Raw genomic sequence first — 13,795 nt, 5'->3', positions numbered from 1 at the left:
TCTTACTTTTTGACACCTCTTTTGTACATGATCTGACACATGCTTACAAGAAAAATAAAGCAGATACTGCTTGCCAAACCTATATGTATCATGACCCAACTCAATGTTTTATAGTAGGGTAAAAAAGGCAATTGTAGAATTGCAAAATTGAATTCTCTCACATCCCCTACATATTTTAGTAAAAATCAGCTCAGATTTGTGAACCATCTAGGTTACATAAAGCTTAAGAAATCTTGCCTGACCGGTGGTGGTACAGTGGATAGCATTGATCTGAGGTGCTGAGGTCCCAGGTTCAAAACTCCTCCGAGGTTGCCAGCTTGAGCCTGGGTTCATCTGGCTTGAACACTGGATCATAGATACGATCCCAAGGTTACTGGCTCAACTGGAGCCCCTGGTTAAGGCACATATGAGAAGCAATGAACAACTAAAGTGCAGCAACTACAAGTTGATGCTTCTCATCTCTCTCCTTCTCCCTTTCTCCCCCACCCCCGCTTCTTCCCTCTCTCTCACTCTGTCTTTCTCATGCACACATGCGCACACTGGGGGAAAAAAGCTAAAAATCTCTCAGGATAGTTTCCTATATCCCTATTACTTGTTGATTCTCATATCATTTTTCCACTCCTGTTCATTAGTTACAGCTTTTGACCCATTAATCACTCAATGACACAAGCTGGAGGAGTAAGGACAGTGCCTGTTAAGTGCATTGGGAAAGCTGAATGTGTTTTTCCTTGTTTCACTTTATCTTCTGGCAGGTAACTTTTCTGGCCAGAGTGCAGCTTCAGTTTTGCACCCCCAGCAAGCCCTCCACCCTTCTGGCAACATCCCAGAGACTGGGCAGAATCAGCTGTTACAGCCCCTTAAGCCATCTCCCTCCAGTGACAACCTCTATTCAGCCTTCACCAGTGATGGTGCCATTTCAGTACCAAGCCTTTCTGCTCCAGGTCAAGGTAAGAAATCAAAGCAACCATCATCTTCCAATAAGGTTAAAATGGAGATATTGTCATATCCAGGACAAAAGCCTAATGAGTAATCTATTGAAGTGCTAAGGCAGTGGTCGGCAAACCGAGGCTTGGGAGCCACATGCAACCTAATAGCATGCGACGTTTTTAGCAAAGGCCAGCTTAGGAGTACCCTAATTAAGTTAATTACAATGTACCTACCTATATAGTTTAAGTTTAAAAAATTTGGCTCTCAAGGCTCCATTGGAGCAAAGATGGCCCCAGGCGCTGGGGATGTCTCCTTGGCCTCTGCCCCAGGCGCTAGAGTGGCTCTGGTCGCGGCAGAGCGACACCCTGAGGGGCAGAGCATCGCCCCCTGGTGGGCAGAGCATCGCCCCTGGTGGGCGTGCCGGGTGGATCCCAGTCAGGCGCATGCGGGAGTCTGTCTGACTGTCTCTCCCCATTTCCAGCTTCAGAAAAAGAAGGAAAAAAAAAATTTGGCTCTCAAAAGAAATTTCAATCGTTGTACTGTTGGTATTTGTCTCTGTTGACTAATGAGTTTGCCGACCACTGTAAGGGGTTTTCACGGTTTCTGAAAGCTGATACACTTGCATTAGCCAGTGTAGACTGTTTTAATTTCTCAGTATGGGGTTAGCATACTAAGGTGAAGAGCCGTACAGTTCAATTCCATATATATGTGTGTATATATAAAATCTACTTTTCAAATAGTTTTATTAATAATCACTCAAAATATTCCTATAGAGGAAAGAGCTTCTAGTAACATTAGAACAAGAATTGAAAGTAGTTGGGTGTCTGTGTAGAAAAGAATGGAAAAAATATGGATAGGTAGCTTTGGTATTTTTACCACAGTATCACTGAAATTTAGAAGTTGTCTTCACAAAATAAACGTACCTGTTGGTAAGAGCACAAACTAGCTAACATTATCCCCACTATGACAAGCTTCGACTTTTTGCAGATGGAGGAATTGAGGCCTAATTTTCCTCTCCTTTATATATCTGATCTTTCTTTCGCGAGAAGCTTGTTCAATGTGCCATTGTAGTGCATTTCACCACTCCAGCCTCAAGTTTCTAACATCTTGTAGTTGTGTTCTGTCTCTTCTCCCTCTGTTCTTCCCTGTTTCTCCCCTCTCACAGGCTGTGCGAAGTTTAACTGTGCATCTGAGCAGGTGACATTCAAACCTGGTGGCAGGAGGACCCGATTTCTGAGTACGCCCTGCTTGGCTCTTTGTGTGTAACACCTTTACTCCTTCCTTGTCCTTGTTTTTCTGCTGCTTGGATCTGATATTTCATGCAGTCCATTTTCATTTGTCTGTGTATATATCATCTACTCAGTGGCTTGGCTGAACTACCACTGTTACCCTCAGAAGTTTGGGTCCCTGTGTTAATTATGATAAGAGATGTAGAAAAAACAGGTTTCTATAAACTTATTTTCTGATAGAATTACTTCTTCATAGATCCATGACAGAGTAGATATGGTATTAGTATACGTAGATTGCTGGGTCCTTTAGAATGACAAAGCCAACTTCACAGTCCTATTCAGTACTGCCCCTTGCTTTGGCATGAGAAGGTACAAAAAGCGTCTTGACCACTGATGCACTTAGATCCTGGCAGCAGGTAAAAATTATACCCTATTTTTCTATTTTTCAGAGAAAGTTTGAATCTTTTTCTGGTCAGTTAATCCTAGGCAGCCATCAATTGAAAAGATGCTAGAATTTCTTTTTTGTTTGTTTTGTTTTTTTAATTGATTTGAGAGAGGGAGGGACGGGGAGAGAAAGATCAATTTGTTGTTTATTTATTTATGCATTTCTTATTTATGCATTCCTTGGTTGATTCTTGTATGTGTCCTGACCAGGAATCGCATCCACAACTTTGGCATATGGGACAACACTAACAAACCGAGCTACCTGGCTGGAGCTGTGCTAGGATTTCCTCATTGAACCCTTTCGCCACTACTGCCTTCCATCTTCATAAATCAGAGGGTGAAAGGGTTTCTGTATAGTTCGCTCTCAGAAAACATTTATTCTATTAAAGACCAAAACCTAGCCCTGCAAGTAAAAATGGTTGGTTTAACTTGATGGCTGGGATTTCCCAGCTTTTTTCTTAAAAACAAGACACAATAGAAAGTCACCCAACCTCTCCAGCCCACCTTCCCCATCTGTGAAATGAAGATGATGCCTGTCTTTTAGGGATTTTGTACAAATCAGACAAAGTCATGTACATAAAATTAGGCAGCTGGGGAAGCACACACACATCATTTCCCTCTAATTTGCCAGTGCCTGCCTGACACATGGTGATCAGTAAATGTATATTAAAATAAAATTTAAAAAACAAAACTAGAGCTCATAGAAAACCTTTGTTAAGTTTAAATAAAGATCTCTTTTAAGGCCTCAAACTTCTGGTGTGATTATTGAAGTGTTTTTTAAATGCATGTGCTAAGGCCATCACTGGTTCTGAATGTGGTTGAGAGGTCCTTGGGCCTCACATAGCACTAGTCCAGAGTTGTGTAACAAAGGATGTGGAAGGATTACCCAGTTTAGTAGTTTTCCAAGCATGTGTGATTTTCGAGCATTTCAGATCGAGTAACATTTTGGCCAAACTAGGCTAGACAAAGCATTGTATCATCTTGATGCTTAAAATAAGCATTTAATGTATAGATCCAGCTAGAAAGATAAAAAGACATTAATGGTGGGAGACAGTGTTTTGAAGTAGAATGTGACAGGTCAGTTCTGTTATATAGCCTGAAAAGTCTAAGGAGGGAATAAAGAGAACCAAGGCTTTTATGTAAATGTAATGTGACAAGAACCACTTCAGATTAATTCAGTAAATTCTCATCACACCCTTAAAGGTCGGTAGTGTTACACTGTTTAAATAAAAGTGTTTAGAAATATTAAACCTTATTGCTTCCTTTGGGTCTAAAATTAGAGACCCTACATCTGTCAAAGGCACATCAGTATATATATCTTACAAGTCTTGGTGAACAGATTGCAAGAGGCAGAATTAAAGCAAATGTGCAAATTAAAACCTGGGGGTTGGATGTCTTACTAGTTTTGAATGCATTATTCCGTGGTCTCAAAATAGATACTGGTTTGGAAGCATGGCTTGTGTTAATGCTTTATCTAAGTTCAAAAGTTGCTTGTTTTACATATACTGTTAAAGATCTTTCTAGAAGGGAAAGCACTAGTACTTATGTCCAGGATGTGGAACTATATTAGCCAATTTAAATTAAGTGAAAACTGTAACAGTGGTACTATCTATCAGCCTACTATGTTAGAATTGCTAACACATTTAATTGATGATTTTTAACAACCCAGCAGGAGAAACAGAAAGTGGGACAGGATCAATGGAAAGACTGGTTGGGTATCTGAAATTCAAGCAGTGTGATCTGAGAAACTGGAGTTCCTCCCCATCCCAAAACCCTAATGCGGGGCATTACTCTTTCATATACAAAGATTGGGTATGGAAATTCAGCTTCTTTCAGGCAGGTACCCTAGTCCATCAGGTAATCAAGTTGAGGTTTACAGCCGCTAAGGGACGCCCCATAGAATCTCATCTAAGTCCAGGGCTCCACGTCCTACCAGTCTGTCTCCCCTCCTGCTTTCTCTTGCTGGGACTTTGTGTGCTGTTTGGAGATTTTAAATATTTTACACTGATGTTTCTCTCTCTCTTTTTTTTTAACACATTGCTCTCTCTGTGCTTCAGGGAAGATGGTGAAAAAAGTTTGTCCTTGCAACCAGCTCTGTAGTAATTATCTTTTTTTCTGTTACTTTTTAGTCTTTGATTGCAAAGCCTGTTACCCATGAGTTCTTTGAACCCTAAACCTCACAACTCCGTGATTCCCAACTTGCATCTCTCTAGTTCTGCACCCTTTTCTAATATTCTTTAACATGCTTATTGGCTGACCATGGGGTATCCTTCCAGATTAAAAAATCATCTCATAGTGTTTTCAGGGATGACCCCTGTGATGAGCCTACCTTTGGGACAATTATGGCTACATAAGCCCATGGATGTATACAGAGAGATCAAGGATTCCTGACCCCTTTGGGAAAGAATTCTTTAGTCAACAATATGTGCCAGCCACTGGAAAATCAGTAGTGGTCAAAGAATATACCATCACGTCTGCTAGATTGGTGAGGTGAGAAACATGACTTTGTAGCATTTGGCTTCTTAGATTTGTGGCTTCTCATTAAAGTGCATACAGTTCAACAATCCCACAGGCCACCTAGAATGTCAACCAGAAAAGGCTATACTTGGGATATACTGGCCAGTAAATTGTGGCTACTAATAGGTTATTGTTACTAGGATCTGGGGCATAGGGGTGGGAAAAATGTATTACGATATGAGAAAATTGGAAAACAGATTTTTGGTGGTAAAGCATACACTACTTTTTAGAGCTTTTCTGCAGAACTGAGAAAGGTTTAAAGACCAGTCAGCGTGCTTTGGAAGACAGACGTTGCACTCAGCAATGTCTGTGTTACAGGTAATTCCTAAACTCGAATAACATGGACTAACTGCATTACATGTTCTCCTAATTTTTAGTCAGTTTTCCCCAGTTCATTCCTGGTCAGATTGGATGTGTCTATTCCCTTCTTTAATGGGAAAGCCTGTTTCAGAAGCCAGCTGTGTGGTTGACATGGTATAAACCCCACTTTCAGAATCCAGTATTTTGTAATATGGATTAAAATGAAAAATGAAATTTGATTATAAAGAGTCTCACAGCATGAAAGGTGATGAGCATGAGACTAGAGAGGTGCGACTCCCAGCACACGTTTGGTGGGTAAGCGGTGTTGACCGCGACAGAGCTTCTTGTGTTTGGCTCTGGACAGCTCTGCTCACTTGGGGTAATTTCTGGTTTTGTTTTGATTGTCTCACTTATTCTCTGGCTCACCAAGCAATAATCATTCAAACAGGATGATTATCTTCATGCATGTGAAATGCTTGCCTTCTGGATTTCACCATCATGACTGCTACCCTCGCTGCCTCTGTTTCCCACCCACCGTCTCACTCTTACTATTTGAGGAAGGCTGTTTCCTATGCTTTTATATTTTACCACTCATGTTTCTTGCACCATAGGGGCACTTGTTCTTCCCTTTCCACTGTATGTGCAGTAGCAGTGCCCTTGTGGTTCTAGCAGGCATTTATAATACACACTCTGCAGTAGTTCCATGTCTTGCCTTGGTGGTAAGAAGCATGCTTCACTTAGCTGTTAACTCAAGTAAAGACATGCTTGTGTGTGCCATGCCCTGGACAGTGTGGTGTCCACTTGGCCAGCAATGGAGTGGTGTACACATGGCCAGCAATGGATTACAAAGGGCTTTCCCATGGCAGAGTTGCTTCAGGTATGCTGCTGTGCTCTGGTGCTGCTTTGACCTTGAAAGCAGGAAACGTATGCATTTATTTAGCCCCCAGCATTACTTGGATATCTTAAAGCCTAGTGGCTCACAATTACTTCAGTAGCTTTTATTCATTTTGCAGCAAATGTGAAATCTGGTAAGAAGTGGGGGGCGAGGGTAAATAAACAAGACCATGACTCTGCTTTCCCTCTTCCCTAACACTTGCCTCCGCATAATCTTCAGTGTGCCCTCCAGCAGAGCCGAAATCAGGCAGGACACAGACTCCTTTCTCATCAAACCATAGAAGTAGAATTCCTTCATCTTACCCCAAAGCTTCCTCCTCTCCTTGGCACCTCTACCTCAGCTGAATGTTCCCATTGCTTCCACATGAGAATGCTTGCTTTTCTGGGGAGAGGGAGTGGAAGGGCCGAGAATCCTTGAACCAGTTGAAACTAAGGTCATCTTCAGGAAAACCATGCCTTCCTGGAGTGGAAAGATTCAGGCACACAGTAAAACTTCCTCCCAAGTCATCTTGGTTCTTTACCCACAGGAAATGGGGAGGGGGTGAAACCTCACTTCCTTCCAAGTTTGTGTTTACAAATGTGTTGATGGGTCCAGGTGAACAGAGCATGCTGTTTCTCTTACCACCTCTTTCTATAAAAGAATGACTAAAGATTGTGGCCGTGTCCACATGGTTTGGGAACCCTGTCTTTTCCTGAGCCAAGCACCTATCTGCATTTCTGTAAGTCCTACTTAATAAACCCTGCCCCACTGCTCAAAAAAATCATCTTGTTTTGCCCTGCGTTCTGCAACATTCTAGAGCAGCGGTTCTCAACCTGTGGGTCGCGACCCCAGCGGGGGTCGAACGACCAAAACACAGGGGTCACCTAAAGCCATCGGAAATACGTATTTTATTTAAAAATGTATTGTATAATAAATACGTGTTTTCCGATGGCTTTAGGCGACCCCTGTGTTTTGGTCGTTCGACCCCCGCTGGGGTCGAGACCCACAGGTTGAGAACCGCTGTTCTAGAGGAACTAGCCTCACTGACCATCCCTCATTAGTGCGATGCTCAGATTGATTACTGGCAGTAAGTTTCACTGTCCTGAGATGCTCTGTGAATGAGCTGAAAGAGGTCCCCACCCATGTGCCAACCCTTGCCTGAGTTGTTTAGCCTTATGTGCAGCTCCTGAAGAGAATCTGGTTTCATTACCCTGTTGTACCAAAACATTTGGCTAGATAAGACCTTGGAATCTTCCTTTCTTGCATGGCTTCCCAATCCATCCTCTCTCCCCGTTCTGTAGCTTGCCACTCATCCTTCTGTGGAGCTTTTCCTGTTCATTAAATTATGTTCCAAACACCGTTTAATGGTTATGTTCTGTTGTACCTTCTAACCCTAGGGACTAGCAGCACAAACACTGTCGGGGGAGTGGTGAACAGCCAAGCCTCCCAAGCTCAGCCTCCTGTCATGACCTCCAGCAGGAAGGGTACATTCACAGACGACCTGCATAAGTTGGTAGACAATTGGGCCCGAGATGCCATGAATCTTTCAGGCAGGAGGGGAAGCAAAGGACATATGAATTATGAGGTAAGTTTTCCCTTTTCGCCATTTTCCTAATCTATCAGTGTCACTTAGCACATCTGAGTTGGAGATGATATAAACTGCCTGGACTGGTGCTTAATTTTACAAACCATGACCTTCTCCAGTAGCTCATTAATTTTCACACTTTTTTAGAAAAACAAGACAAAAATTACCCAGGTACCCTCTTATTTTTCCTGCCCTGAATCTATTGCCTTCCCTTCCCTTTTCACACCCTGCACTGCATGCCCACACATACACACACTCACACACACACACACACACACGGCACCACCCACTTCCAGGCAGAACCGTTACTCTCCCATTTAGTAAGTGTAAAGAGCCAATAATAATTATTGTGAAAGGTTTTATAAGATTAGAAGTCCCAGTTGTAAAATTGTGTTTTAGTGCTATCAATTTCACAGTCATGCATGTTATGTTCATATCACACGTCACAACTAGTTGTTTCATTTTCAGGGCCCTGGGATGGCAAGGAAGTTCTCTGCGCCTGGTCAGCTGTGCATCTCCATGACCTCAGCAAACCTGGGTGGCTCTGCCCCCGTTTCTGCAGCATCAGCTACCTCTCTAGGTCATTTCCCCAAGTCCATGTGCCCCCCACAGCAGTACGCTTTTCCAGCTCCCCCCTTTGGCACTCAGTGGAGTGGGACAGGTACCCCAGCGCCACAACCGCTTGGGCAGTTCCAGCCAGTGGGAACTGCCTCCTTACAGAATTTCAACATCAGCAATTTGCAGAAATCCATCAGCAACCCCCCAGGTTCCAACCTGTGGAGCACTTAGACCTAGAGACATTAACTGAGTAGATTTGGGGGCATGAGAGGGAGTACTGAGTGGTTGGGGGGTGAGGAAGGGGAAGTAGCCTATATACTAACCACTAGTGCTGCATTTAACTGATTATTTCTTGCCAGAAAGGAATGTTTTTAATACTGCTTAGAGCCCTCAGAATGGAGAGTCTTCCTCCTCTGCATCTTAATTGGAGTGGGACAAGAGCAGCTTTCGCATTGGTGGGGCAGCTGCACTGTGCTTTCCTGCTTCCCTGTACCCAACGGTGAAGGCAGGAAAGAGAATGGCTCTTATCAGAAAGCTACTAAGAGCGCTCAAGGGAAAACTGAACCCCATCTATATTTTTCAAGTGGGGGGAGCATTTAATTTTGGTACCCACCCATGTCTCTCATTCTCTCAAGAATCTAAACCACAAGACAAAGTATTGGGCTCTCTCCTACCCTGTTCCCCCACCCCACCCCCAGTGGGTTTTTTTTTTCTTTGTTTTTTTTTCTCTTTAGAACCCAGTAAAAAACACCAAGAGACTGAGGTTTCAGTCCTTTCTCATGATAGGTCATTAGTGCTTTAAGCAAGTGGTATTTGCAGCTTTGACTGCAACATTAGCAATTAGGAAAAAGTTCCCTGCGGACATGTAACTCTGCCATCAGTTTTGATGTGGAAACACTGTGATGTATAAATGTTGTTGGACAACAGTAGTTTTAAGATGAAAATATGAAAAGTTTAAAAGGTTGAAAGAAAAGCTAGCTCTGTCCTTTACTTATTGAGACACTTTAACTTTCTTTGTATCTCCATTGTAGTAGATAAATAAATGTGAATGTAAAATTGTATAAATTACTGTACTTGAATACTTCTGTTCTCCCAGTATTGCTTGCTGGATATTTTAGTGCCTTGGACTTCTATTGCTTTTGCCATTAGCATCAATTTCTCATCAGACTCCAGATCAGCAAAGGGCATGTAGAAGGAAATCTTGACCCCAGCGGTGGATTATGCCAAAGGGAAACTGAAAGAGTATTTTTTTTAAGTCATTCAGCAGTTTTGTCTAGAGCAGGTGTAAGATAAGCAGGCTGAGAAGTAAAGTTCTGTTTCAGGAATCCTGAGAAGGTGTTGTAACAAAATTGGGCAATTTAAAAGATTACAGGTGGTGTGTGATAAGTGAAAGAAAAAGACTAAAGAGTGGGAGAGCAAACTTGTTTGAAGCTATGAGAGGGCCTGGCCAAGGGATGCCATAGCCTTATTTGAGCTGGGCTTAAACAGACCTGGAAGAAGGGAAGTGGGTGGGGGCTGGTTTTGAAGCTGGGAAATGTGATGGTGAAAAGTCACAGATGGAAAAAGCTGCTCTATGAAAAACTGTTTGGATTGCTTTCCTCTTGTTGCAAATGCAGCAGGCATTTCTCAGTTGGGGTACTATATTTTATTAAGCATTGTAGGAAAGAGTGCTTATTCTTCCTGTTCTCCTATATAATGTCCCAATGGTTGCAGGATCATAGTCTGTTGTGCCACCTTTATTTCTCAATTGCAACTGATATTCTCACATTTTGTATTAACAAATAATCTTAAGTAATAACTGCAACCAGCCAGTATTATTTAGTGCTATGCCTAGTTGTAATGGGCAGTTCTGTTATTTCAGAGCTTTCAGGAAATACTCTCCTAATTGGCTATGTTGCGATCTCTGTTATCTCTTAAGATGGGGAAAGAAACTAGGGCTCTGAATATTTTGGGTGCTTCTTGTCTTGACTCTTGAGTTGGGAAATTGACATTATTTCCAACCTCTTACTCTCCTCAACGCACATCCCAGGAATCCCTGCAATAGAAGAGCCTGGTTGGCTTTCCTACCCTATTGTTCCTTAATGGGCCCTGTTTCTTTAAGTTAACCTAGGCTCCAAAGATGCAAATGGAAGTGGAAGATTTTAGGAAGGTAGAAATGAAAAGGACAGGGATTCTATGCCCTCCTTCAACACTGTTTACTCATTCAGTCTCTGCTTATAATTCTTGGGGAGATGGTAAGAGTAAGGCTAGAACAAAGAAAGTGGCCAAGTAAATGAAAAATAGACCGCCTAAAACAAATGAAACAATACTTTCTAATAGAGCAGCGGTTCTCAACCTGTGGGTCGCGACCCCAGCGGGGGTCGAACGACCAAAACACAGGGGTCGCCTTTGTGTTTTGGTCATTTGACCCCCGCTGGGGTCGCGACCCACAGGTTGAGAACCGCTGTAATAAAGAAACAAGCGAACCAAATGCAGCACATTGTTATTTTGGTTTAATAATTTTGAGCTCTCAACACTCACAAAAAAGAACTGGCTTTATTTACTGTTGATTTCTTTTCCCTCCTGTGGATGAAATAACTGAAGCCTAGAGGAATAAACTAGTGCTACTGAAATGTTTAAATTATTTTTGTGTTAATAGTACACTTTGAGTATCCTTTTCCACATTAAAAAAAATCTTTCTGAATTATAAATGTTTTCCTTACATTATTTAACAATGTACACTATTTTAAAAAGAATGAATAAACTGAATTCAAACCTTGGGTTTCTCTGCCACCGTTAATTGTACATTTTGCACTAACTGGGTGTTGCGCTTCTTGTAAGATTGCATTTTGTGCTTCAGTTTGTTACCTTTTTGGACTTATTTAATGAAACCATTCAAATAAACCAAACTTGCTTTTGTTGAGTTGTGGGGTTTCATTTCCAGCCAATTCCTCTGTCATGATTTCATCAGCTCTGTTTTGTGTAAAATTTACAACTGGATTCCTAACTTCAAGAACTTGGGGGGGGGGGGGGGACAGTTCTGACCTGAACCAAGGTTATGTTGCAAAGATATTTACAGTATATCCTCAGGTATAAGATGCTCCTGTGTATAAGACGCACCTTAATTTTGGGGCCTGAAATTTTAAAAAAATGTATTACATGGTTATTGAATTCAAGTATTATCATAAAATTCATACAACTCCTCATTACTGTCAAATCTCCCATCCATTAGCTTGTCCTCATCTATGTCTGATGAAAAATCACTGTCTTCATATGTTGCCTCGTCCTCAGTTCCATCTGTAGCAGTGGTCTGCAAACTCATTAGTCAACAGAGACAAATATCAACAGTACAATTGAAATTTCTTTTGAGAGCCAAATTTTTTAAACTTAAACTATATAGGTAGGTACATTCCTTACTGAGGTAGCTCCTGCATTTGGTATTTTGTGGAAGAGCCACACTCAAGGGGCCAAAGAGCTGCATGTGGCTCACGAGCCCCAGTTTGCTGACCAGGGATCTATGGCGTTTGAAATGCCACACTTCTAAAGTGACAGCAATGATCTCAATCTTGATACTATCCCAGGGTCTTTTCACCCAGGTACAAACTTCTCCTACAGTTGGTTTTTTCACTCTTCCTGCTGGTGTCAGATTGTCCCCAGAAGACTTCATCCATTGGTTCTATTCGTCTCTCATGGCAGCTTTGAAGGGTTTGTTAATGCTGACATCAAGTGGTAGGAGCTGGGATGTCAAACCTCTAAGTATGTGACAGCAAGTTTTATTTTTTGCTCTGCAGCAATCTTTGTGTTTTTTGTTATGTGTGCCCTGAACTGATCAAACACCAATAGGGCAGGTTTGCATAAGAGCCCACCTGGTCTCCTCCAAACTTCCTCAAACCAGATCTTCATCCCATCCTGATCCATCCAACCCTTGTCATGAACGTGGACAATCACTCCTCGAGGAATGTCTTCTTTTGGCATTGTTTTGCATTTGAAAATCAGCATAGGAGGCAGCTTGGTTCCGTCAGCACATCAAGCTAGAACAACTGTATAATGGCTCTTTTCATGTCCACTTGTCTTCAGTTACAGTTTTCACACCCTTCTTATCAACAGTTCTGTTACTTAGGACACCAGATTGAAGGGGGACTTCATCCACATTTGCAATCTGTCCCAACTCAAACTAATGTGTCTTCAGACATTGAATGACAAAACGATGAAATTCAAGGACCTTCTGCTCATAGCTTTCAGACATCTTTTGGACAAGTCTGGTACGTGTATACATGCTTAGTTCATTCCCTTTCATGAACCTGAAGCACCAATTGTGTCCTCCTTTGAAATCAGTAACTTCTTTTTCATCAGCAATTCTTGCCTCATGCTGAACCATCTTTGTGGACACAGGAATTCTAATTGCCCTTTGCTCTTCAATCCATATCCTTAATTCCCTCTCTAAATCAGGCCATCTTGCTGACTTGCTTCTCCTGGCCTTTTCAGTAGGGTTTTTTTCTAGTTTTGGATTGATTTCTCAGTTGGAGAAGGACCAAACTTACATTCAGCAGCACAATTTCCATTCACTTTTGCAAACTAGATCACTTTTTTTTTTTTTTTTTTTTTTGTATTTTTCTGAAGCTGGAAACGGGGAGGCAGTCAGACAGACTCCCGCATGCGCCCGACCGGGATCCACCCGGCAAGCCCACCAGGGGGCGATGCTCTGCCCATCCGGGGCGTCGCTCTGTCGCGACCAGAGCCACTCTAGCACCTGGGGCAGAGGCCAAGGAGCCATCCCCAGCGCCCGGGCCATCTTTTGCTCCACTGGATCCTTGGCTGCGGGAGGGGAAGAGAGAGACAGAGAGGAAGGAGAGGGGGAGGGGTGGAGAAGCAGATGGGCGCCTCTCCTGTGTGCCCTGGCCGGGAATTGAACCCGGGACTTCCGCACGCCAGGCCGACGCTCTACCACTGAGCCAACTGGCCAGGGCCTGGATCACTTTTAACTTGAATTCATTACTGTATGAAAATCTTTTCTGAGCCATTTCTGGGCAGACGTGGCAAAATGTATACTAGTAACAAGTGCGAAACAATAAGCGCAAAGACAAGCGCGAAAAAGCAGAAAATGCAAGTTTTAAAAATCTACAACCGCTATAATAAGACAGACCCAGTTTTTAAACTCCAATTTTTTGGGAAACGGTGCGTCTTATATATGGGGACATATGGTATGCTGGAGAAGATAAGGATATCAAAATGAAAAAGTGAATATATGACCAAATCTGCACAACAGGTAAAATGGAAATCAGAGCGAGCCACTGCCTCTTCATCTTCCCAAGAGTAGAAATAGTTGACTGCCTCCTGTTCTTGAAGAGTTCATTGCCTCAGGTTTCCAGCTTCCCACAACTG

At 42.5% G+C, this 13,795-nt stretch overlaps 2 protein-coding genes across 33 annotated transcripts in view; one reads left to right on the top strand and one right to left on the bottom strand.

The window, feature by feature from the left end:
• The window catches only part of WNK1 (WNK lysine deficient protein kinase 1), a 184,055-nt gene extending 172,719 nt beyond the window's left edge, over window positions 1–11,336 (top strand). For 10 of the 23 annotated variants that reach the window (XM_066369502.1, XM_066369503.1, XM_066369508.1 and 7 more), the window contains 6 exons: window positions 753–947; window positions 2,093–2,185; window positions 4,658–4,699; window positions 7,689–7,876; window positions 8,345–10,760; window positions 10,867–11,336. In XM_066369502.1, the coding sequence (XP_066225599.1) occupies window positions 753–947; window positions 2,093–2,185; window positions 4,658–4,699; window positions 7,689–7,876; window positions 8,345–8,665 (839 nt within the window). In that variant the 3' untranslated portion in view covers window positions 8,666–10,760; window positions 10,867–11,336. Of the gene's footprint in view, window positions 1–752; window positions 948–2,092; window positions 2,186–2,810; window positions 3,265–4,657; window positions 4,700–6,531; window positions 6,657–7,688; window positions 7,877–8,344; window positions 10,761–10,866 lie in introns of those variants that run through there. The other 13 variants (XM_066369522.1, XM_066369509.1, XM_066369507.1 and 10 more) reach the window with 5 other exon arrangements.
• RAD52 (RAD52 homolog, DNA repair protein) overlaps window positions 1–13,795 on the bottom strand; it is a 51,618-nt gene that overhangs the window by 6,347 nt on the left and 31,476 nt on the right. The window contains exon 13 of one of the 10 annotated variants that reach the window (XM_066369533.1): window positions 323–391. The exons of 8 other annotated variants lie outside the window; for them this stretch is intronic. In XM_066369533.1, the coding sequence (XP_066225630.1) occupies window positions 351–391 (41 nt within the window). In that variant the 3' untranslated portion in view covers window positions 323–350. Of the gene's footprint in view, window positions 1–322; window positions 392–6,643; window positions 6,772–13,795 lie in introns of those variants that run through there. One more of the 10 variants, XM_066369528.1, reaches the window with a different exon arrangement.

The sequence above is a fragment of the Saccopteryx leptura genome, chromosome 2 (genome assembly GCF_036850995.1).
Source record: "Saccopteryx leptura isolate mSacLep1 chromosome 2, mSacLep1_pri_phased_curated, whole genome shotgun sequence".
Lineage (NCBI taxonomy): Eukaryota > Metazoa > Chordata > Mammalia > Chiroptera > Emballonuridae > Saccopteryx > Saccopteryx leptura.
Note: the sequence above shows the minus strand (reverse complement) of the source record. Positions and strands in the feature narration are given on the sequence as shown.